The sequence below is a fragment of the Streptopelia decaocto genome (genome assembly GCF_964273445.1).
Source record: "Streptopelia decaocto genome assembly, chromosome: 1".
Taxonomy (NCBI): Eukaryota; Metazoa; Chordata; class Aves; order Columbiformes; family Columbidae; genus Streptopelia; species Streptopelia decaocto.
The window spans coordinates 286032-307871 of record NC_138663.1 but is presented as its reverse complement, the minus strand read 5'-3'; the positions used below and the strand labels follow the sequence as shown (position 1 = coordinate 307871).

Genomic DNA, 21840 nt, shown 5'->3' with positions numbered 1-21840 from the left:
GCCACAGCGTTGCTGAACGTGGAGTCACTGCCCAGGATCCGCTGGGACCGAGCTCGGGGACAGCGTGCGCACCAGTCTCCTGTATCCACACCAGATCGCGCCCGGGCACCGTCCCCTCCTCATCGCCACGGTGCGGGCACATCCTGCTCACAGGGCATGGAGCACAGAGCAGACGCCCAGGGGCATGCTGCCAAACCTGCCGGCAGCGCGGCACAACCGCCTCCCGTCCCCGCCGCGCTGGAGCTCTGCACGGCACCCGTGCCAGCGCGACACAGGCACCGCCAGTGAGCACAGCCCGGTGCCGGGACCCTCCTGCGTGCCGGCTGTGGCACAGCAACCGGTGAAACCGTTGGGACACAATCCTAACGTGCAGCACTCCCGGGTGGAGCGGGACCCCAAGGCACAGGAGTGCGGGCTGTGCGCTCACACCAGACCAGCCTGGGCATCGTGACAGTGACAACGCTGTGATACCCACAAAGCACGTGCCACCACAGCCAGCTCAGACATCTTCCTTGTCCCCATCGCCACGAACTGGTTCCTCAGGAGCCAATCTGGCAGCACCGAGGCCTCATCCTTGTCTCATGTATGAGCTGTTACCTGGGCCAAAAGCCCATCATCACGCTTGTCAGAATACCTCACCTGTGGCACCGAAGGCATGTGCTCTGCTCACCAGGGCAGCTGTGCCCGTCCTCTGGGGCGGGGGTCACGGACACCACACTGCTGCTGCCCCAGGAACAAGCACATCTACCAGCTGCTGTTGTAACAGCCATAGAAGAGCAGGAACACGAGGAGAAAAGCAGACCCTGGGAAGTCCCACACTGCTGCGCTGCAGACACCCCACGGCAAGCACGAGGGCACGAGCCACACACAGTGCTCCTGTCACCCGGCTCCCGGTTCAGTCACCACAGAGGGTGGTGGGACCAGTGCCGAGCGAAGGGAGCAGTTCGGACGTGGGGCCGGTCTGCTGAGCACACAGAGCCCCAGGGAGCCTGGCCGGAGCGGCACAGGACGGCGCTTGGAACCACACTGAGCTGCACACTTGCTCTTGCTGTTTTCGTACCTGCGCATTCCTGAACGATACACAAACCCGCACTTTCTCCTGGCTACCGGTCTTTCATGGAGTGATGGGGTACATGGGGCTGCAAACACTGGACGTGCCTCCGCAGGACACCGGGTGAGGGGACACGTGCCGCCCATCACAGGACGGCAGCCAGCGCCCACGGGGTGAGCCCCACAGACACGGCTCTGTGCGGCAGCGGGACCCACGGGCTGAGCCCAGCGGAGCAGCCCCAGCATCCTGCAGACCCCACGGCACAGCACACGGCAGCCCTGGCACCCTGCGGACCCCACGGCACAGCACACGGCAGCCCCGGCATGGGGATGGGCCCCACGGCACAGCACACGGCAGCCCTGGCACCCTGCGGACCCCACAGCACAGCACATGGCAGCCCCGGCACCCTGCGGACCCCACGGCACAGCACACGGCAGCCCCGGCATGGGGATGGGCCCCACGGCACAGCACACGGCAGCCCCGGCACCCTGCGGACCCCACAGCACAGCACATGGCAGCCCCGGCACCCTGCGGACCCCACGGCACAGCACACGGCAGCCCCGGCACCCTGCAGACCCCACAGCACAGCACACGGCAGCCCCGGCATCCTGCGGACCCCACGGCACAGCACACGTGGGGCTCCGTGGGGCAGACGGACACTCCTGCTGGGGGTGCAGCTGCTCCTCGGCCGCCCAGGGTGACTGGCAAGACGAAATCCGCAGCCTCTGCCTCTGCTCACCGGAGGCTCGAGGCTGCAGCGCTGGGGGTGCCGGGCTGCTCGCTGGGCTGGGAAAGAGACGGGATTGTCCTGCAGTGTTTAGTGCTGGAGCAGCCTCACCCGGAGCCCTGTGTGCAGCGCTGGGCCCCACCATTTAAAAAGGATGTGCAGGTCCTTGATTCGAGGTCTGGCCTCCCCAGCACAGGGACAGTCGCTGCCCTGGTCCTGCTGGCCACACTACTCTGGAGGCATTCCCAGCCAGAACAGACAAGCTCCAGCATCTCCTGCAGCACCCAGAAGAGTCGGACACCAAGGAGAGGCAGAAAGAACTCATGGTGCAGAGATAACCCGCCATCCACATGCAAGGCGCCATGTAGCAGCCCCCCGGCCCCCCTGTGCTAAACCCTCTCCCGCAGCGTGCCTGTCCCGTGCCCAGGGTGATGGACCAGCTCCCACTGCGATACATGGGATTATTACACTGAACACTGAGGCATTAAATATTGAGAGGCAGTTAAATGCTCATTAGATAGATTTAAACATTGAGACCCAAAGAGCCATTAAATATGCAGTGTGCAGGGTGGGGGGATGCGGTGATTGACTGCACACAGTCTCCTTTGTGCAGAGCCGCTACGAGCCTCCCAGCCCGCGCAGACACGTCTGCTCCATCTCCCAACGCGCTGTCTCGAGCGGGCTCTCCCAGCCGCACGGGTGCGCGGGAGACGAGCGCTGGGGCCAGCGGAGGGTGGAACAGCAGCTCAGCGCAACGAACAGTCAGAGAATCATTTTGGTTGGAGGAGACCCTTAAGACCAGCAAGTCCAACCATAGCATAAATGCCGCACTCAATCTTGTCCCTAAAAGCCTCATCTACACGTCTTTTAAACCCCTCTGGGGATGGTGACTCCACCACCTCCCTGGGCAGCCTGTTCCAATGCCCCACAGCCCTTTCCATGAAGAAATGTTTCCTAATAACCAATCTGAAACTTCTCTGGCGCAACTTGAGAGTGGATCTGGGGCACAGAGGTCTGGGAGCAGCAATGGAGCTCAGCCCCGTGCAGAGGTCTGGGAGCAGCAATGGAGCTCAGCCTGCGCAGAGGTCTGGGAGCAGCAATGGAGCTCAGCCTGCGCAGAGGTCTGGGAGCAGCAATGGAGCTCAGCCCGTGCAGAGGTCTGGGAGCAGCAATGGAGCTCAGCCTGCGCAGAGGTCTGGGAGCAGCAATGGAGCTCAGCCTGCGCAGAGGTCTGGGAGCAGCAATGGAGCTCAGCCCGTGCAGAGGTCTGGGAGCAGCAATGGAGCTCAGCCTGCGCAGAGGTCTGGGAGCAGCAATGGAGCTCATCCCGTGCAGAGGTCTGGGAGCAGCAATGGAGCTCATCCCGTGCAGAGGTCTGGGAGCAGCAATGGAGCTCATCCCGTGCAGAGGTCTGGGAGCAGCAATGGAGCTCAGCCTGTGCAGAGGTCTGGGAGCAGCAATGGAGCTCATCCCATGCAGAGGTCTGGGAGCAGCAATGGAGCTCAGCCCCATGCAGAGGTCTGGGAGCAGCAATGGAGCTCCTCCCGTGCAGAGGTCTGGGAGCAGCGCGGAGCTCCTCCCGTGCAGAGGTCTGGGAGCAGCAATGGAGCTCAGCCTGTGCAGAGGTCTGGGAGCAGCAATGGAGCTCAGCCTGCGCAGAGGTCTGGGAGCAGCAATGGAGCTCAGCCTGTGCAGAGGTCTGGGAGCAGCGCGGAGCTCCTCCCGTGCAGCCCGAGGCCGGGTGCGGCAGCTCTGCGGGGCGCAGGGCAGCCTCGGCACCGCGCTGCTCCCACTGCGGGCTCAGCTGCAGCCCTGCAGAGAACGGGAGGGGATGTGTTCCCCTGCAGGGGTGGGTGCTCTGCCCCCACCTCGTCGTCCTCCCCACCCTCCACGCCCGCCACCCCCTCCCACTGCAGGGGGATTATTGGAACGGGGCGGCCAGAGCCCCCGTGGTGGTCACGCTGCCCCGGCCGGGCGGGCGGATCCCGCAGGCGGCCCCTGCCCGGCCCGCAGCCCGGCCCGGACAAGCGGCCCCACCCGCCTCGGCCGCGCTCCCCGCCCGGGCGGCTCCCGGCAGAGCCGGCGGCTCCAGCCCGCGGCCCCGGGAACCCGGCCGGGCCCGGAGCTCCCGGAGCACGGACCGCCCGGCCGGGCCTGCGGGGGCCGGGGCCGCGCTCCCCGGGCAGCGGCGGCTCCTGGCGGCGGGAGCGGGAGCGGGCAGGGGCGGGCGGCAGCGGAGACCCCACAGCGACACACAGCGACACACAGCGACACACGGGGCGTCAGCACACCGACACACGGTGCATTAGCACACCAGCACACCGACACACCGACATACGGTGCATCAGCGCACTAGCACATCGACACACGGTGTGTCAGCACATCAGCACACCAACACACCGACACACGCTGTGTCAGCACACGGCACACACCAACACATCGACATACGGTGCATCAGCACATCAGCACACTGACACATGGTGCATCAGCACACGGCACACACCAACACACCGACACACAGTGCGTCAGCACATCAACACACCGACACATGGTGCGTCAGCACACCGCACACACTGACACACCGACACACGGCACACCGACACTCATGTGCGCTGACACTCACGCACACCAACAGACTGTGCACCGACACACTGCACACACACACCAACACACACACCCCCCCCAACGCACCATGCATACCCCAACACACTGCATGCAATCACACGCACATGTGCACATGCACACTGCACACCAACACTCACACATACCTCCCAGCACACAGTACACAAACACTGCACACATGCGGGTACACCAGTACACACATGCACATACACTGCACACCAACACCTGTGCACACACAGTACACACAAACACTGCCTACCAGCACACATGTGCACACACAGTACACACAAACACTGCCTACCAGCACACATGTGCACACACCCCATGCATGAACACACCAAGCAGTGCACATCCATGTTGTGCACAGTGGAAGGCAGGCACGCTCAGCGTGCACACACACAGAATGCCCACACACAAAGCACACTGCCCTGTGAACACACAGGTATGGTGTGCACACCCACAGGCTCGCTGTGCCACACTGCATGTGGACAGTGTGCATCAAGTGTGTGTAGAGTGTACATCCACAGTGTATGTCCTCTGCATCCACTGCGTGTGTACGGTGTGCATTCACAGTGTGTACAGCATGCATACAGTGTGTACAGCACACATACAGTGTGTACAGCATGCATCCAGTGTGTGCACTGTGTGCATCCAGTGTGTGCACTGTGCAGCCAGCGTGTGTGCACTGTGCAGCCAGCGTGTGCACTGTGTGCATCCACAGTGTGTGTGCACTGTACATCCAGCGTGTGTACAGCATGCATCCACAGTGTGTGTGCACTGTGCAGCCACAGCGTGTGCACAGTGTGTATCCACAGTGTGTGTGCACTGTGCATCCAGCGTGTACACTGTGTGCAGCCACAGTGTGCGTGCACTGTGCATCCAGCGTGTACACTGTGTGCAGCCACAGTGTGAGTGCACTGTGCATCCAGCGTGTGCACTGTGTGCAGCCACAGTGTGAGTGCACTGTGCAGCCACAGCATGTGCACAGCGTGTATCCCCAGTGCATTATGCATAGATGGAAAGTGCAAGGAGACACTGACTGCACACACATGTTGTGCACGTGGGCGCACACACACAGCACGTGTACTCCCACACGTGTGTGCACCGTGGGGAACGCTGGGCTCATCCTGCTCACACATCACCGCGCGCCTGCTGCGGCTGCAGCCAGATGGGCTCCTGCAGCCCCGCGTGTGCACTGCCACAGGAGCTGTGTGCTGTGGGGTGTGATTCGGGGAAGGAGCTGGTGGCACAGGCTCAGCAGCAGCGTGCCAGTGACCCTCCCAAAGAGGCCGTGGTGCCACACGGGGTTTCTCCGCCGCTCGCGGTGGGCCGTGCGCAGAGCCGGCTCTGCTGCCGGCACCGGGGCCCGCACGTGCTCATCGTGCATCAGAGCATCCGGCGGGGCTGACGGGGCGTCCGATCCCAGCTGCTGCCTCCCCTCCTGCTTGGAACCCCCCGTGTCACCCGTCCCCCCCGGGCCAGCGTGCCCAGCACCCGGAACCAGCAACTCTGTGACATCAGCCCCGGGGCCACGGGCACCGCGGGCAACGCGAGAACTGTGGGCACTTGGCTGCTGCACGGGTGGCAACGAGCCCTGGGTTCCTGCGGCTGCCACGTGCCGCTGGAGCCATGAGCCTGCTGCCCCTGCTCGTCCTGCTGGCCGCGTGCTGGCCCGCGCACGGCTGGGACAACTGCGGGTGAGCGGCCCCGGGCTCTGGGAGGGAGCGTGGGAGCCCCGATGGGGTTCACTGGATCCCTTGTCCCCCGCGGCCGCACCACGGCTTTCCAAACCGCTTTGGGGGGAGCCTCAGGTCCTGCCAGCGCCCCGGCTGCTGCACAACCTGTCAGTGCGGCTACAGCAGGAGCGGGGCAGATGGACACACACCGTGGGGTTCCCTGGCCCGTCAGCGCTGGTGGGGAGGGCAGGACTGAGCGTGGGCACGAACAGCAGCACGCGTGGGGCAGGACAGTCACGGGTTTCTGCTTACAGAACCTGCGGGCTCCGGCCCAGGGCTTCTTACGGCTCGTCACGCGTTGTGGGCGGCACGGACGCCCAGCCGGGCTCCTGGCCCTGGATCGTCAGCATCCAAAAACCCTGGAGAACAGCCACAACGCATGTATGTGGAGGGTCCCTCATCAGCTCTCAGTGGGTCCTCACAGCCGCCCACTGCTTCTTCAATGTCTGGTAAGGAGCCACCGCTTCCGCGCAGCCTCCAGCCCCACGTCCCTGCAGCCCAAGGCACGCGAGGGCTCTCGCACCGCAGCGCTGCTCCCTCGCAGCTCGTGGCGCAGCCGGCGGGAGCTGCTGGGCTGTGCAGACGAGGCTCCGCTGCTCTGACCCGCTCTCCATCTGCTTCAGGAACGTGACGAGGTGGCGCGTGGTGCTCGGGGCCACCCAGCTGTCCCGGCTGGGCCCCGAGGCCCAAGTGCGTCGTATCAGGCAGTTACTGTCTCACCATCATTACGACAGTAAAACGGACAGGAATGACATTGCGCTGCTGGAGCTGGACCAGCCTGTCCAGTGCAATGACTACATTCAGCTTGCTTGTGTGGCCGACTCCACAGTGAGAGTGTCCGAGCTGACATCCTGCTACGTCAGTGGTTGGGGTGTCACGTCCGCCAGAAGTGAGTTCCGAAAGCGGGCACGGCGGAGCCGGGGTGGGCTTCTGAGTCAGGGCTGGGGACGGGTCTCCGTGGAGAGACCAGCCTGACCCGCTGCCCAGGGCTGGCGGGGGGGAAACACGGTGCCGTGGCTGCAAAGCGCAGCCCTGGGGACGGGTTCACCCGACGGGAGAACGGGAACCAGCAGCTGCGGGTCAACTCCTTTCTGTGCCCACAGGTGTAAAAGCCAGCGATGTGCTGCAGGAGGCCCAGGTCCACCTCATCGACCTGCAGCTCTGCAACAGCACGTGGTGGTACAGAGGGGCCATCCACTCCCACAACGTGTGTGCTGGCTACCCGCAGGGCGGCATCGACACCTGCCAGGTAGGAGCGCGCTGCGAGTGTCCCAGCGGAGCAGGCAGCGCCGTCACAGCCGCCCCAGCGCTCCCAGCGCCGGCTCTGCCCGGCACAGCACCTCCCAGCGCCGGCTCTGCCCGGCACAGCACCTCCCAGCGCCGGCTCTGCCCGGCACAGCACCTCCGGCGCTGGCTCTGCCCGGCACAGCACCTCCCGGCGCCGGCTCTGCACGGCACAGCACCTCCCGGCGCCGGCTCTGCCCGGCACAGCACCTCCCGGCGCCGGCTCTGCCCGGCACAGCACCTCCCGGCGCCGGCTCCCTCTGCCCTTTCCCCAGCCGCAGCTCCTTGCCCAGGGCCCCCTTGTCCCAGAGCCCTGGGACCCTGCCCATAAAGCCCCTCCAGGTCCCCCCTGACCGCCCTCTCCCGCTGCAGGGGGACAGTGGGGGCCCTCTCGTCTGCAAAGACAACAACGCTGAGTACTTCTGGCTGGTTGGAGTGACCAGCTGGGGGGAAGGCTGCGCCAGACCCTTCCAGCCCGGAGTCTACACCTCCACCCAGCACTTCTACGACTGGATCCTGGTGCAGACGGGGCTGCACCCTGCAGAGACCGCTGCTCCAACGCCACAGCACTTTGTCACCTCAGCCCCCCCTCAGACACAGAGGCCCACACAGGGCACATTTAAGCCCTGTCTATTTCCACGCGAGAAGCTGGATGAATTCTTTAAGAAGCTGCAGGAGCTCCTGCAGTACCTGAAGGGAAAAACTGCCTGATCAGCAGGGTGGACAAGATCCAGAGCAGGCTGCAGCACAGCACAACCGTTTCCTTCTGGGCTATGTCTGTGGATCCAAAGGCACCTCAGTGCCCAAGGCCACCTCCGTCCTGCCCGCTCTCTGCCGAGTGCACTCAAATGCTGAAGTCGACTTAGTTCTTGAAATAAAGGTTCCGTTTTTCACAGCTAACCACGCTCTGTCCAGTCCAGTGCCTGTGCCAGGCAAGGGCTCCCTTCCCGTCCCTGCAGGACGAGGCTGCGGGCGGACACGGGGGGCGCACGGGCTGGGACCGTGCCCGGGCACAGAGGAGGGTGCTCAGAGCAACCACGGGACAGACAGGGTGGCACATCATGGCTGGAGAAAATGACGCGAGTTGCAGGGAACTTTGAGGGTGCGCGTCCGGCACAGCGTGGGCGGCCAGGGCTGGCACGAGCCTCGTCTGCCCGACAGAGCCAGGGATTCCTGAGCGTGGCAAGAGAAACAGCTGCCCATGGCAAACAGAGTGAGAAGCTGGAGGAGGTACGGTGCCACAAGAGCCAGCTGCACAGGTGGTGAAGGGGGACTTATCTGAGACACGGCCACCATCACAGATAATTGACGGAAGAGTTGGGGTGACGCTGGGGAGAGGAATCTGGCAGGGACAGCAGTGCCCAGGAACCCGTCACACCGTGGCAGCCCAAGGTGACCAGCAAACAGCACCTGAAACACCAAATCTGTTCCCAGATGTAGCAACCTGGGAGCAAGCAGGGGAGCAATAACTGGGGATAGATCCCTTGTTTGGGAGGTGACAGGTGGAGAAAGGGAGGGGCCAGGGAAGATGAGGAGGGTGTACGAGCATGGCGATGGTGAGAAGGCGGGGATGAAGGAGCCAGTCATACATAAGCAAGTGGCTGTTCGGTTTGTTTGACAGCTCTGCACCTGATCACCACACTGTGTCCCACCTTCTTTTCTAGAGCGATTCCAAATCCTTTTCTGGGTGGCCCCACTCTGTACTGGGCGGGGGTGGCTCCAGAGGCAGCAGTGGCAGAGGGGACGCAGGTCACAGGGACCCAGCAGCTGGAAACTCCAGCGCCGTGCTCGTCCAATTCACTTCTGAGCTCTAAGCTGGACTAGCTCATGAGCAAGAGAGGCCCTTTCGTCATGAGGACGGCGTGCGGGCGCAGCGCCCTGACTGATCAGCCCCAGCACACACAGACCCGCCAGCCACCGGCCGCATCCCCACTCCTGCAGGCCCAGAGGACGTGCGGTGCCTGAGCACGCACACCCGGAGCTGCTCCCCACCCAGGCACGGCCCCTCCGCTCCAGCTGCACCAGGTGCTGCCGCTGCGGGTGCCGGGACCATCCAGCCCACCCTCCGCTTGCTGTGCTCCTGGCCCTGGCAAGTCCCCAGCCGGGGGTGCGCAGCGCGCCTCCCGCTGAGCTGGGGTCTCCGCACGCTGGGATGTGTCCTTGGCTTCACCTTGGTCACAGTTTGAAAGGAGCCATTCTGGCTCTGGACATGATGCTGTAGCACGGTCCCTCCCTAAACAGCTCTGGGTTTCTCTGTCAAGCAGTCGCAGCTTGATCGCCCGGCACAGAGCCCAGGGTCTGCGGACCCGCGCTCCCGGCAGAGCTGGTAATGTCCCCAGCCCACGGTGCGTGACCCCAGTGCTCCGTTAGTCAGGGGTGTCACTGAGCCACAGCTCCGGGGCAGCTCTGCGGCTGAGCTGGGTTAGTCGGGGGCTGGGGGCACGTCTGGTGTGTTTGGGATAGGGCTGCAGTGTGGATGATGGGGCAGCGAGAGGCTAGGAGCAGCGGCAGCAGGAAGGCTTAGGAGTGCAGCTCGGCGCGCAGCAGGGCTGCAGGGCAGGATCCCTGCCCTTCCTTATCTGGCTTTCCCCAAACTCCATGCGCTGTTCAAAAAGCACTTTCTGCAGCTCGATCTCCTTGAGGACTTGCAGAACCTCTGGCCCTGCGCCGCTCTGCAGCAGATCATAGTTCTCGGCTGGGTCTGACTCCAGGTCGAAGAGCAGCGGTGGCAAGTGAGGGGTCAGCGGGGTCAGTCCGTGGCAAGCCTGGTCTGGGGTCGTGTCACTGTGAAAGGAACCTGCAAAGAAACCGCCAGCTGGTGTAGCTCAGTTTCTTCTCTTTGAGCTTTGGACGGCCAGGCCGTAAAGAACTTCACAAAGCTGCCGCGCAGAGACGAGGAGGCAGCACTAACCTTGTGTGAAGTAGTGGGCCTTGTACTTCCCAAGCCTGACAGCGAAGGCGCCGTGCAGCAGGTCAGGGGCCGGCGGGTAGAAGAACATCGCCTGACGGGGGCTCTGTGGGAAGCAGCAGAGCTAAGCTCACCTGTGCAGCCACGAGGCCAAAGAGCCTGGAACAGGACCAGGCAGAGACCCCAGGGAGTCACACAGGAGCCCTGATACCCCAGACAGAACGTGGCCAGAGAGGGGGAAGCCAATGAGCAGTAGCACCCCCTTTGCTCCCTACTCGAAGCTGCTGGGGCTGGGCCCATCCACCGTAGCCACGGGGCTCGGGTGTCGGCGCTGAGCAGCCTGGGGAAGCCCAAGAACCCCATGGCATCCCCCAGGCCTCACAAAGTCCCAGCTCATGGATCCCCCCTGACCTCCAGCTGGTTCTACTCATCAGGCGCACAGCTCCAGCCCCACACCCAGCCTTTGTGCAGCCAAACCAGCCACAGGACTCACCTTCCCTGACCCAAACAGCACTGGACTCAGGTCATAGCCATCCAGGGCAACTTTGGGAAGAGCTGCTCCAGCCAGCGTAGCCAGTGTTGGCAGGATGTCCAGGGTGCTTGCCAGCTCATGTGTCACTCCTGTCACTCATGACAACAAGGCACAAAGAAAGGTTCAAGCACCTGATATCGCTCCCATTCCTGCCACACTCACTTCCCTCCCACCCTCCGCTTGCCCCGGGGTGGTCGAGCTGCCACGACACCCCTGCCTTGGCTGGCGCCAGCACACCGAAGGCACAAGCAGCGCCAAGTCTCACCTGGGCTGATACGGCCTGGCCAATAAGCCACTGCTGGTTCCCGCATGCCGCCTTCATACGTTGTGCCTTTCCCACACCTCAGAAGGCCAGAGCTGCCCCCACGCGCCATCCGCATGGTGGAAGGGCTGTGGGAGAGAAGAACCTCCTACCATCAGCTCCACAGGTTCCCGCCAGCCCTTCCCTGGCACTGCCAACGCGGCCACGGCGCCAGCACGCGGCACTGCCACCCTGCCCGCCTCGCCAGGCCGGCCTGGGCAGGTGACGGGGCCAAGGTGTGCGAGACGCCTGAGCAGGGCACCAGAGACTGACGGCACCCACACAAGAAGGGCACAGGGGTACACTGGGGCTGCAGGCTCCCGGCCTGAACCCTGTGAGGTTTCTGCCCATGAGGGGCACAGCTGAGCCACAGGGGCACATTGTGCACTGGCTCCTCTCCCAAGCAGCATTCACCTCTTACTCAGTTCAGGTCACTGGGGTCTCACCTGGCAATGCCACAGCACATCCCCTTTGCCCCAGTCAACCAGTGCCCCACTCCAGTCCCCCACACCAGGGCAGCAGAATCTCCCCAGTGAGGAAGTGCCCCGCCGAGCCCACTCACCCGTTGTCAGAGGTGAAAAACACCAAGGTCGTGTTGGCAAGACCATTTTCCTGCAGTGCCTGCAGCAGCTCTCCCACCGAACCATCAAACTCCGAGAGCGCGTCACCAAACGGCCCACGCCGCGATTGCCCTGCGTACTCCCGGCTTGCAAACTGCGGGTAGTGTGTATGCTGGGGAAAGGGCAGAGAAGACTGATGCACAAAATCCCAGAGCTGCATCTGGTTCCCAGTTCACGTGGGGACAGTGAGCACCGCAGCTGGGACATGGAGGTACGTGACAACAGCCATGAGATAAGGCTTGTTCCCGAGCTTCAGACGCATCTCTCGGAAATGGCACAAAGGAGCTGAGCCCCAGGAGGGGATGCAGAGACCCGGAGTGGGGAGTTCTCCCAGGTGGACTCCTGGTCCAGGGAAATGGGCAAAGCTCCAGAAAGAAGCAGCTCGATAACATTATCGTAACGGTGCTGCCACAAGCCCTGGGCACGGGAACAGCAACGCCAGGTCATCCACCGGCAGGTAACGAGTGCTCGGCACAGCCTGGGGCTGCAGGAGCCGAGGCGCCTCCTCGCTTTCCCCACAGGACAAAGGTTCCCTTCCCCACCCCTGGGCGCGGAGCAGCCCTCCCCTTCTCCTACGTGTGAGGCGTAGTAGAGCAGGAAGGGGACACCTCGTCGGGCACAGTCAGCGATGAAGTCCCGTGAGAACTTGTTGTAGCGTGGCACCAGATCAGGGAAGGAGACCGGCTGCTGTACAATGCTCTGGTTCCAGAGCAGCGGGACCGGCACTAAGCCTTGGTCGCAAGCCCCAAAACACTTGATGTCGGGTGGGAAGCAGGTGAGATTCTGGCAGGGGCCCTAGAAAGAACAAACAACACTGTCTTTTATCTGTGTTGCAGGACACTGAGGGGAGCAAAGCGTCTCACAGCGGCCCAGCACCAGGTCCTACAGACATCCTTTGGGCAGCCACTTCCAGGTGTGTGCCCACCCTGCAAGTGCCCAAGGACCACGCTGCTCCAACATCATTTTCCCCTGGCAGCAATTCAGATGTTTCTTTTTAGCCCAGAAGCAGATGCTCCCTCCCTTCACAGAGCCTGTGTCTGTATGCACAGCTGCCCCCCACGCTCTGCAGGCTGCCGTCTCACAGGAGCACTCGGGGCAGGCTCTCCTCCCCAGCACCCGCCCCCCCAGCCCGCACCCCGCGCCCGGCAGGCACGGACCGTGTGCTCTCACACAAGTCACCCTTCAGCCCTGCTCCCCAGCTGCCCCGGGACACCCGTCAGGCTCGACAGGCCTCTCACCTGGTCATGGGAGTAGGGCACCCCCAAGAAGTGGTCGAAGCCCTGGTGGATGGGCAGGAAGGAGCCGTTAATCCCCAGACCCAGGTGCCACTTGCCAACCATGGCTGTGGCGTAGCCCTCAGCCTTCAGCAGCTCGGCGACGGTGACCTCGGGCAGGGGCAGGCCGCCCCGCGAGCCGGGCTCGAACACGCCGGGGTAAACCCCCGAGCGCATCTGGAAGCGGCCGGTCAGCAGCGCGGCGCTGCGGGAGAGGAGCGGCGCTGGGGCGGCGCGGGCAGAGCCTGCGGACCGCGCCCGCCAGCCCGGCCCCGCGCCCGCCAGCCCGGCCCCGCGCCCGCCAGCCCGGCCCCGCGCCCACGGCCGCCCCCGCCGCCCCGTCCGCCGGGACACACGGCTCGTAAACCCGCTGGACCTCCGGCCCCCTGGGACACCGCAGGTTCATCGCCCCCCGTGCCCCCAGCCCCGCGGCTCCCGAGCGGTGTCCCAGCCCTGTCTGACACCGCCACCCCCGGGGCCCTGCGCAGCGGGGGGCACGCACCGGGACGGGCTGCACACCGGGGAGCTGCTGTAGAAGCTGGTGAAGCGCAGCCCGCGGGCGGCCATGCGGTCCAGGCTGGGGGTGGCCGAGGACGGGTGCCCGTAGCTGCCCAGGTCCCCGAAGCCCAGGTCGTCCGCGAGTATCAGGACGAAGCTGGGGGGCGCACCGGCCGCTCCGCGAAGGGCCAGCAGCACCAGGACCCACGGCAGCACCGGGGCCCGCGGCGGGGACCGGCCCCACGGCCCCATGGCGCTGCCGCGCGTGGAGGCCCCGCAGACACGCGCGCAGCACGGGGCACGGCGCTGCCCTCCCGCGGTGCGGCCGATCCGGTCCGGCCGGTGCCCGCAGGACCCGCAGCCCCGGTCCGGCGCCGACCGAGCGCTTCCCCGAACCGCGCCCTACGGCGCGGCCACGTGACCGGCCACGTGACCGGCACCGCCGCGGGGCACGCCGGGAAGTGTAGTCCGCCCGGGACCGCTCCAGCGAGGGGCCGCGCACGGTCGGTCCCCCACGGCGGGTCGGTCCCTCACGCCGGGTCGGTCCCCCACGGCGGGTCGGTCCCTCACGCCGGGTCGGTCCCTCACGCCGGGTCGGTTCCTCACGCCGGGTCGGTCCCTCGGGCCGGGTCGGTCCCCCACGGCGGGTCGGTCCCTCACGCCGGGTCGGTCCCTCGGGCCGGGTCGGTCCCCCACGGCGGGTCGGTCCCTCACGCCGGGTCGGTCCCCCACGCCGGGTCGGTCCCCCACGCCGGGTCGGTCCCTCGGGCCGGGTCGGTCCCCCACGGCGGGTCGGTCCCTCACGCCGGGTCGGTCCTTCATGCAAGGTCGGTCCCCGCAGCCCCTCCCGCGCCCCGTGCCCGCCCCAGCCCGTCTCCCGGCACCGGGGAAAGGCCCGGCAGCCCGGCTGCCCCGCACACACACCGGGGCTGTCCGGGACCAGAGCGGCGGCCGGTGTGCGGCGGCGGCGCTGTCCCCTCGGCCAGGGGGTGGCCCTGCCCGCCCCTGCAGCCGCCACAGCCCGGCTGCTGCGGCACAGCGAGCGGAGCACGGGCTGGGAATGGAGCCGTTCTGCTCCAGATGTGCATGGGCTGTGAATGGAGCCGTTCTGCTCCAGAGGTGCATGGGCTGGGAATGGAGCCGTTCCGCTCCAGAGGTGCATGGGCTGTGAATGGAGCCGTTCTGCTCCAGAGGTGCATGGGGGTGTGAATGGAGCCGTTCCGCTCCAGAGGTGCATGGGCTGGGAATGGAGCCGTTCTTCTCCAGATGTGCATGGGCTGGGAATGGAGCCGTTCTGCTCCAGGTGTGCATGGGCTGTGAATGGAGCCGTTCTGCTCCAGAGGTGCATGGGCTGGGAATGGAGCCGTTCTGCTCCAGGTGTGCATGGGCTGTGAATGGAGCCGTTCCGCTCCAGAGGTGCATGGGCTGGGAATGGAGCCGTTCTGCTCCAGAGGTGCATGGGCTGGGAATGGAGCCGTTCCGCTCCAGAGGTGCATGGGCTGTGAATGGAGCCGTTCTGCTCCAGGTGTGCATGGGGCTGTGAATGGAGCCGTTCTGCTCCAGAGGTGCATGGGGCTGTGAATGGAGCCGTTCCGCTCCAGAGGTGCATGGGCTGGGAATGGAGCCGTTCTGCTCCAGGTGTGCATGGGGCTGTGAATGGAGCCGTTCTGCTCCAGAGGTGCATGGGGCTGTGAATGGAGCCGTTCCGCTCCAGAGGTGCATGGGCTGGGAATGGAGCCGTTCTGCTCCAGAGGTGCATGGGCTGGGAATGGAGCCGTTCCGCTCCAGAGGTGCATGGGCTGTGAATGGAGCCGTTCTGCTCCAGGTGTGCATGGGGCTGTGAATGGAGCCGTTCCGCTCCAGAGGTGCATGGGCTGTGAATGGAGCCGTTCTGCTCCAGGTGTGCATGGGGCTGTGAATGGAGCCGTTCTGCTCCAGAGGTGCATGGGGCTGTGAATGGAGCCGTTCCGCTCCAGAGGTGCATGGGCTGTGAATGGAGCCGTTCCGCTCCAGGTGTGCATGGGGGTGTGAATGGAGCCGTTCTGCTCCAGGTGTGCATGGGGGTGTGAATGGAGCCGGTCTGATCCAGGTGTGCATGGGCTGTGAATGGAGCCGTTCCGCTCCAGAGGTGCATGGGGGTGTGAATGGAGCCGTTATTCTCCAGATGTGCACAGGCTGTGAAGCTGCTCTAGATGGGGGGGGGGGGAGGAGCAGCGAATGGAGCCATTCTGCTCCAGGTGTGCGTGGGGCTGTGAATGGAGCCACTCTGCTCCAGATGTGCGGTGCTGTTAATGGAGCTGCTCTGCACCAGATGTGCACATGTAGTGTATAGAGCCTTTCTGCTCCAGATGCGCACATGTTTGTGAATGGCGCTGCTCCGCTCCAGATGTGCACCTATTAGGAACGGACCCGCTCTGTTCCAGATGTGGACCAGATGTGAGCAGGGCTGCTCTGGTCCAGGTGTGCGCAGGGTGCAGATTCCCCAGGACGCAGCAGCGTGGCATTGTGTGGGGCTCCCCGTGGGAGCCTGGGCACTTTTCAAGCACAGTGTTTTTGTGCAGCAATGGCAGTGTTGTGTTCAGGCTCAGGGACTGCTGGCTGTGCCTGAACGTAGGAGCCCGATTCCTACAGATCAATGACTCATAATCAGAGTGAGGAAGGGACAGTGCAAAGAGCAACAGCAATTCTCTGGTGGAAGGAAGTGATAAGGAGAAACACGGCGGGGTCCTGCACCCCGGGAAGGCCGTACCCTATTGCTGTGTCTGCTCTGAAAACCAGAGAAACCTCAGAAGACAAGCACAGGAAGGAACTGGGGTCTGATGTTCTGGAGACCTCCATCTGCTCAGTTTATCCAAAAGGAGATTAAAGCAAGGCCAGAGGTGCTGTACAAGCACAGGCACAGTGGCGGTGGTTTAGGATTGAGCACACGGCAGGCAGAGGTGAGGAGTCTCAGCCCAAAGGAGCAGGGTAAGACTGACTAACGCCCTAGTCTGGATGTGCTCATGTAGATGCGCATGTGTTTTGCATCCACCCCGTGTGATCACTCAGTCTGGATTTTCCTGTTATTATTATTCAGCATTTCTTAAGACCCATCACACTGTTACAACCACTTTCCAGTGTGCCAGTGAACTCCCTGTTCACTTCCATTGCTCCCTGTCCCCCCCAGTCCAGCCTGTCCCGCAGCCCCGGCCCCCTGCGTGTCGAGCCCCGTGCCTCTGAGCAGCCTGGCCCTGCCACGTGAGGATGCTGCTGCTGCTGCTGCATCAGTGATTCAGGGCAGAGGCAGAGCGAGGAGGCTGGTGCCGCAGCAGGAGGCGAAACTGCTGCATAATTCATGGAGCCCATTTTGCTTTGTGCCTGGCTGCAGCAATCTGGGCACTCCCAGGTTCACTGCATCTGGGAACAGATTTGGTGTTTCAGGTGCTGTTTGCTGGTCACCTTGGACTTCCACGGTGTGACGGGTTCCTGGGTACTGCTGTCCCTGCCAGATTCCTCTCCCCAGCATCACCCCAACTCTTCTGTCAATTATCTCTGATTATGGCCACCTCTCACATCAGTCCCCCTTAACCACCTGTGAAATCTGGTGCTGGAATAGCGGAGTGTCCACAGAAGACAAGTTGTCCAGTCTAAGGCCTCTTGTCTGCTCCAAGCAGATATGGGGCACCACCTTCGGGTCAATTTTCAAAAGCAAAGCAGCCTCAAGTGCCGTTTGTTTGGGCGCAGTTCAGCCATGCTGTGCCTCAAGGGCCCTGGGAGCAGCGATTCCACTTTCAACAAGGCTGCGCTGCTGTGCAGGGCCCCGGCCGCACGCTCAGCTGTGCGCCTCCTGTCTGTCCACACGCCAGGATGCCCCCAGGAAGCTCCCGCACTTTCCACGGGCTTTGAGGCTGCTGTTCCTCCAGCCGCCGCTCCCCTCCCTGCAGGCGCCAGCCTTGCTCTGCCATCGCGCCCGGCTGGCTCCCCGTCCTTCCAGGGCTGCCCTGCGCTGCTGCCGTGAAGACGGCCCTGCTGTGCGGTTGAGCAGACAAACTGAGGAGATGAGGCTGACACAGGATTTACCCAAGCTGTGGAGAACGGTGAGTGGGGCTGAGAGCAGACACACCTTTCCGTGTCTAGAGCTTAAGATGGCACGTCTTTGACACACATACCAGGTGCCACAAGTGCCCGGAACAGCACTGTAACTCACAGACGGCAAGGACGTGAAGCTGGCCAGAGGCTGTTGCTGTGGCTGACACAGACGTGTGGACTGTGCTGCATCCATGCTTCACTGTGCTTTGTGCAGGAAGGTTGACACTGCTTGGGTGTGCTTGGTTTTTGGATCACACGTCACCGCGCGCCTGCTGCGGCTGCAGCCAGACGGGCTCCTGCAGCCCCGCGTGCGCACTGCCGCAGGAGCTGTGTGCTGTGGGGTGTGATTTGGGGAAGGAGCTGGTGGCACAGGCTCAGCAGCAGCGTGCCAGTGACCCTCCCAAAGAGGCCGTGGTGCCACACGGGGTTTCTCCGCCGCTCGCGGTGGGCCGTGCGCGGAGCCGGCGCTGCTGCCGGCACCGGGGCCCGCACGTGCTCATTGTGCATCAGAGCATCCGGCGGGGCTGACGGGGCGTCCGATCGCAGCTGCTGCCTCCCCTCCTGCTTGGAACCCCCCGTGTCACCCGTCCCCCCCGGGCCAGCGTGCCCAGCACCCGGAACCAGCAACTCTGTGACATCAGCCCCGGGGCCACGGGCACCGCGGGCAACGCGAGAACTGTGGGCACTTGGCTGCTGCACGGGTGGCAACGAGCCCTGGGTTCCTGCGGCTGCCACGTGCCGCTGGAGCCATGAGCCTGCTGCCCCTGCTCGTCCTGCTGGCCGCGTGCTGGCCCGCGCACGGCTGGGACAACTGCGGGTGAGCGGCCCCGGGCTCTGGGAGGGAGCGTGGGAGCCCCGATGGGGTTCACTGGATCCCTTGTCCCCCGCGGCCGCACCACGGCTTTCCAAACCGCTTTGGGGGGAGCCTCAGGTCCTGCCAGCGCCCCGGCTGCTGCACAACCTGTCAGTGCGGCTACAGCAGGAGCGGGGCAGATGGACACACACCGTGGGGTTCCCTGGCCCGTCAGCGCTGGTGGGGAGGGCAGGACTGAGCGTGTGCACGAACAGCAGCACGCGTGGGGCAGGACAGTCACGGTTTCTGCTTACAGAACCTGCGGGCTCCGGCCCAGGGCTTCTTACGGCTCGTCACGCGTTGTGGGCGGCACGGACGCCCAGCCGGGCTCCTGGCCCTGGATCGTCAGCGTCCAGGAACTCTGGGAACACGGCGCAGCGCACATATGTGGAGGGTCCCTCATCAGCTCACAGTGGGTCCTCACAGCAGCGCACTGCTTTGTCACGGTCAGGTAAGGAGCACAGGGAACAGGGATGTCCCCGCACCACGGGTGGGTTCCATGTCCCCGCACCACGCTGCTCCCATCCCACCGCCTTGCAGCACGTCCAGTGCCCAGGCTCCCCCCGCCCAGCTGGGACAGCTCGGGAGCAGGGCTCATCCACCGCTTCCGCGCAGCCTCCAGCCCCACGTCCCTGCAGCCCAAGGCACGCGAGGGCTCTCGCACCGCAGCGCTGCTCCCTCGCAGCTCGTGGCGCAGCCGGCGGGAGCTGCTGGGCTGTGCAGACGAGGCTCCGCTGCTCTGACCCGCTCTCCATCTGCTTCAGGACCGACGCGATGTGGCGAGTGGTGGCTGGGGCCACCCAGCTGTCCCGGCTGGGCCCCGAGGCCCAAGTGCGTCACGTCAGGCGGGTCCTGTCTCACAAATATTATGACTATGGAACGCAGGAGTATGACATTGCATTGCTGGAACTGGACCACCCTATCCAGTGCAACGACTACATACAGCTGGCTTGTGTGGCCGACTCCACAGTGAGAGTGTCCGAGCTGACATCCTGCTACGTCAGTGGTTGGGGTCTCACGTCCGCCAGAAGTGAGTTCCGAAAGCGCTCGTGTGCGGAGGGCGCCGGGCACGGCGGAGCCAGGGTGGGCTTCTGAGTCAGGGCTGGGGACGGGTCTCCGTGGAGAGACCGGCCTGACCCGCTGCCCAGGGCTGGCGGGGGGGAAACACGGTGCCGTGGCTGCAAAGCGCAGCCCTGGGGACGGGTTCACCCAACGGGAGAACGGGAACCAGCAGCTGCGGGTCAGCTCCTTTCTGTGCCCACAGGTGTAAAAGCCAGCGATGTGCTGCAGGAGGCCCAGGTCCAGCTCATCGACCTGCAGCTCTGCAACAGCACGTGGTGGTACGGAGGGGCCATCCACTCCCACAACGTGTGTGCTGGCTACCCGCAGGGCGGCATCGACACCTGCCAGGTAGGAGCGCGCTGCGAGTGTCCCAGCGGAGCAGGCAGCGCCGTCACAGCCGCCCCAGCGCTCCCAGCGCCGGCTCTGCCCGGCACAGCAGCTCCCAGCGCTGGCTCTGCACGGCACAGCACCTCCCAGCGCCGGCTCTGCCCGGCACAGCACCTCCCAGCGCTGGCTCTGCACGGCACAGCACCTCCCGGCGCCGGCTCTGCCCGGCACAGCAGCTCCCAGCGCCGGCTCTGCCCGGCACAGCAGCTCCCAGCGCCGGCTCTGCCCGGCACAGCACCTCCCAGCGCCGGCTCTGCCCGGAGCCGGCTCTGCCCGGCACAGCACCTCCTGGCGCCAGCTCTGCCCGGCACAGCACCTCCCGGCACTGGCTCTGCCCGGCACAGCACCTCCCGGCGCCGGCTCTGCCCGGCACAGCACCTCCTGGCGCCGGCTCCCTCTGCCCCTTCCCCAGCTGCAGCTTCTTGCCCAGGGCCCCCTTGTCCCAGAGCCCCGGGTCCCTGCCCAGAAAGCCCCCCCAGGTCCCCCCTGACCGCCCTCTCCCGCTGCAGGGGGACAGCGGGGGCCCTCTCGTCTGCAAAGACAACAACGCCGAGTACTTCTGGCTGGTTGGAGTGACCAGCTGGGGATACGGCTGCGCCAGACCCTTCCAGCCCGGAGTCTACACCTCCACCCAGCACTTCTACGACTGGATCCTGGTGCAGACGGGGCTGCACCCTGCAGAGACCGCTGCTCCAACGCCACAGCACTTTGTCACCTCAGCCCCCCCTCAGACACAGAGGCCCACACAGGGCACATTTAAGCCCTGTCCATATCCACAGAACAAGTTGGTGGAATTCTTTAAGAAGGTGCAGAAGCTCCTGCAGTCCCTAAAGAAAAAAACTGCCTGATCAGCAGGATGGACAAGATCCAGAGCAGGCTGCAGCACAGCACAACCATTTCCTTCTGGGCTATGTCTGTGGATCCAAAGGCACCTCAGTGCGCAAGGCCACCTCCGTCCTGCCCGCTCTCTGCCGAGTGCACTCAAATGCTGAAGTTGACTTAGTTCTTGAAATAAAGGTTCTGTTTTTCACAGCTAACCACGCTCTGTCCAGTCCAGTGCCTGTGCCAGGCAAGGGCTCCCTTCCCGTCCCTGCAGGACGAGGCTGCGGGCGGACACGGGGGGCGCACGGGCTGGGACCGTGCCCGGGCACAGAGGAGGGTGAGGGTGCCCTGGGAGGAGGGAGCACAGATCATAGGGGCGATAGGTTTTGGGACAGCAGCTGGAAACCAGGAGTGTGTTGGGCCAGTGACTGGTGGGACCCCAGTGTTTGTGTTTGTGTGTGCGTGTGTGTGTGTGTGTGCGTGTGTGTGTGTGTACCATGCACCGGTGAACCTGAAAGTGTCTGTCTCATGACCCAGGAGATGTGGATCTAGAAAGACCCCAAATCTGCAGCAGTGACTAGGTAAGGAGCTGGACCTCCATCCACAGATATGACATGGACTTAATCTCCACACTGTTACTTGAGGAATCTATCAACATGGTCTGCTGATCAATCTAGGAAGTGAAGGCGTGATATATTTCGGTACTAAACATCCGGTCCTGATCATCTGGAAAGGCAGAAAAGGACCCGACTGTGTTCATGTTTATGTAGGCGGTGGTTACCTACACGTGGGTGCTGGTAAAGGCATTGCTCTGCCTACGCCCCTCGGGTTTGCATCCACATTAACTGTGTAGGATCTGGCTCTTTGGAACGCAGCTCTTGAACACCAACAGCAGCAGCTGCATCAACCAGGTTGGGACAGGACGAGCCTCCTGGGCGTGAGTCCGCCTGGTTTAGCTCCAGACGAGCGGAAAGGGCAATCCCCTGTGTTCACGAGGCTGCTGCGTCTGGCTGCTCCGCAACCAAACGGGGAAGGGAACCCAAAGCACTCTGCAGCAGAGAGCAGGGGCAGACAGGGAGGCTGGACTCTGGAAGC

General features: G+C 64.1%; 3 protein-coding genes across 4 annotated transcripts; 2 read left to right on the top strand and 1 right to left on the bottom strand.

Moving 5' to 3' along the window:
- Positions 1-6029: 6029 nt before the first annotated feature.
- Positions 6030-8874, top strand: LOC309449152 (acrosin-like; the record flags this gene model as incomplete). Its single annotated transcript, XM_082071094.1, has 4 exons — positions 6030-6097; positions 6760-7025; positions 7240-7385; positions 7793-8874. 4 exons carry the CDS (start codon positions 6030-6032, stop codon positions 8129-8131), a joined length of 819 nt encoding a protein of 272 aa, XP_081927220.1. The 3' UTR covers positions 8132-8874.
- A 136-nt stretch (positions 8875-9010) lies between these two features.
- ARSA (arylsulfatase A) lies at positions 9011-13943 on the bottom strand. 2 transcript variants are annotated; one of them, XM_082051788.1, is made up of 8 exons: positions 13558-13943; positions 13020-13260; positions 12358-12576; positions 11724-11893; positions 11126-11250; positions 10822-10955; positions 10332-10434; positions 9011-10217 (listed from the first exon to the last, which is right to left on the bottom strand). In XM_082051788.1, exons 1-8 carry the CDS (start codon positions 13803-13805, stop codon positions 9916-9918), a joined length of 1542 nt encoding a protein of 513 aa, XP_081907914.1. In that variant the 5' UTR covers positions 13806-13943; the 3' UTR covers positions 9011-9915. The 2 variants fall into 2 exon arrangements, with proteins under 2 accessions (XP_081907914.1, XP_081907915.1); XM_082051789.1 differs by having other exon boundaries at positions 10822-10949.
- On the top strand, positions 13804-21549 carry LOC309449145 (acrosin-like; the record flags this gene model as incomplete). The annotated part of the gene is made up of 6 exons (XM_082071079.1): positions 13804-13891; positions 14041-14362; positions 18731-18925; positions 19239-19504; positions 19739-19884; positions 20433-21549. 6 exons carry the CDS (start codon positions 13804-13806, stop codon positions 20769-20771), a joined length of 1356 nt encoding a protein of 451 aa, XP_081927205.1. The 3' UTR covers positions 20772-21549.
- Positions 21550-21840: the final 291 nt, after the last annotated feature.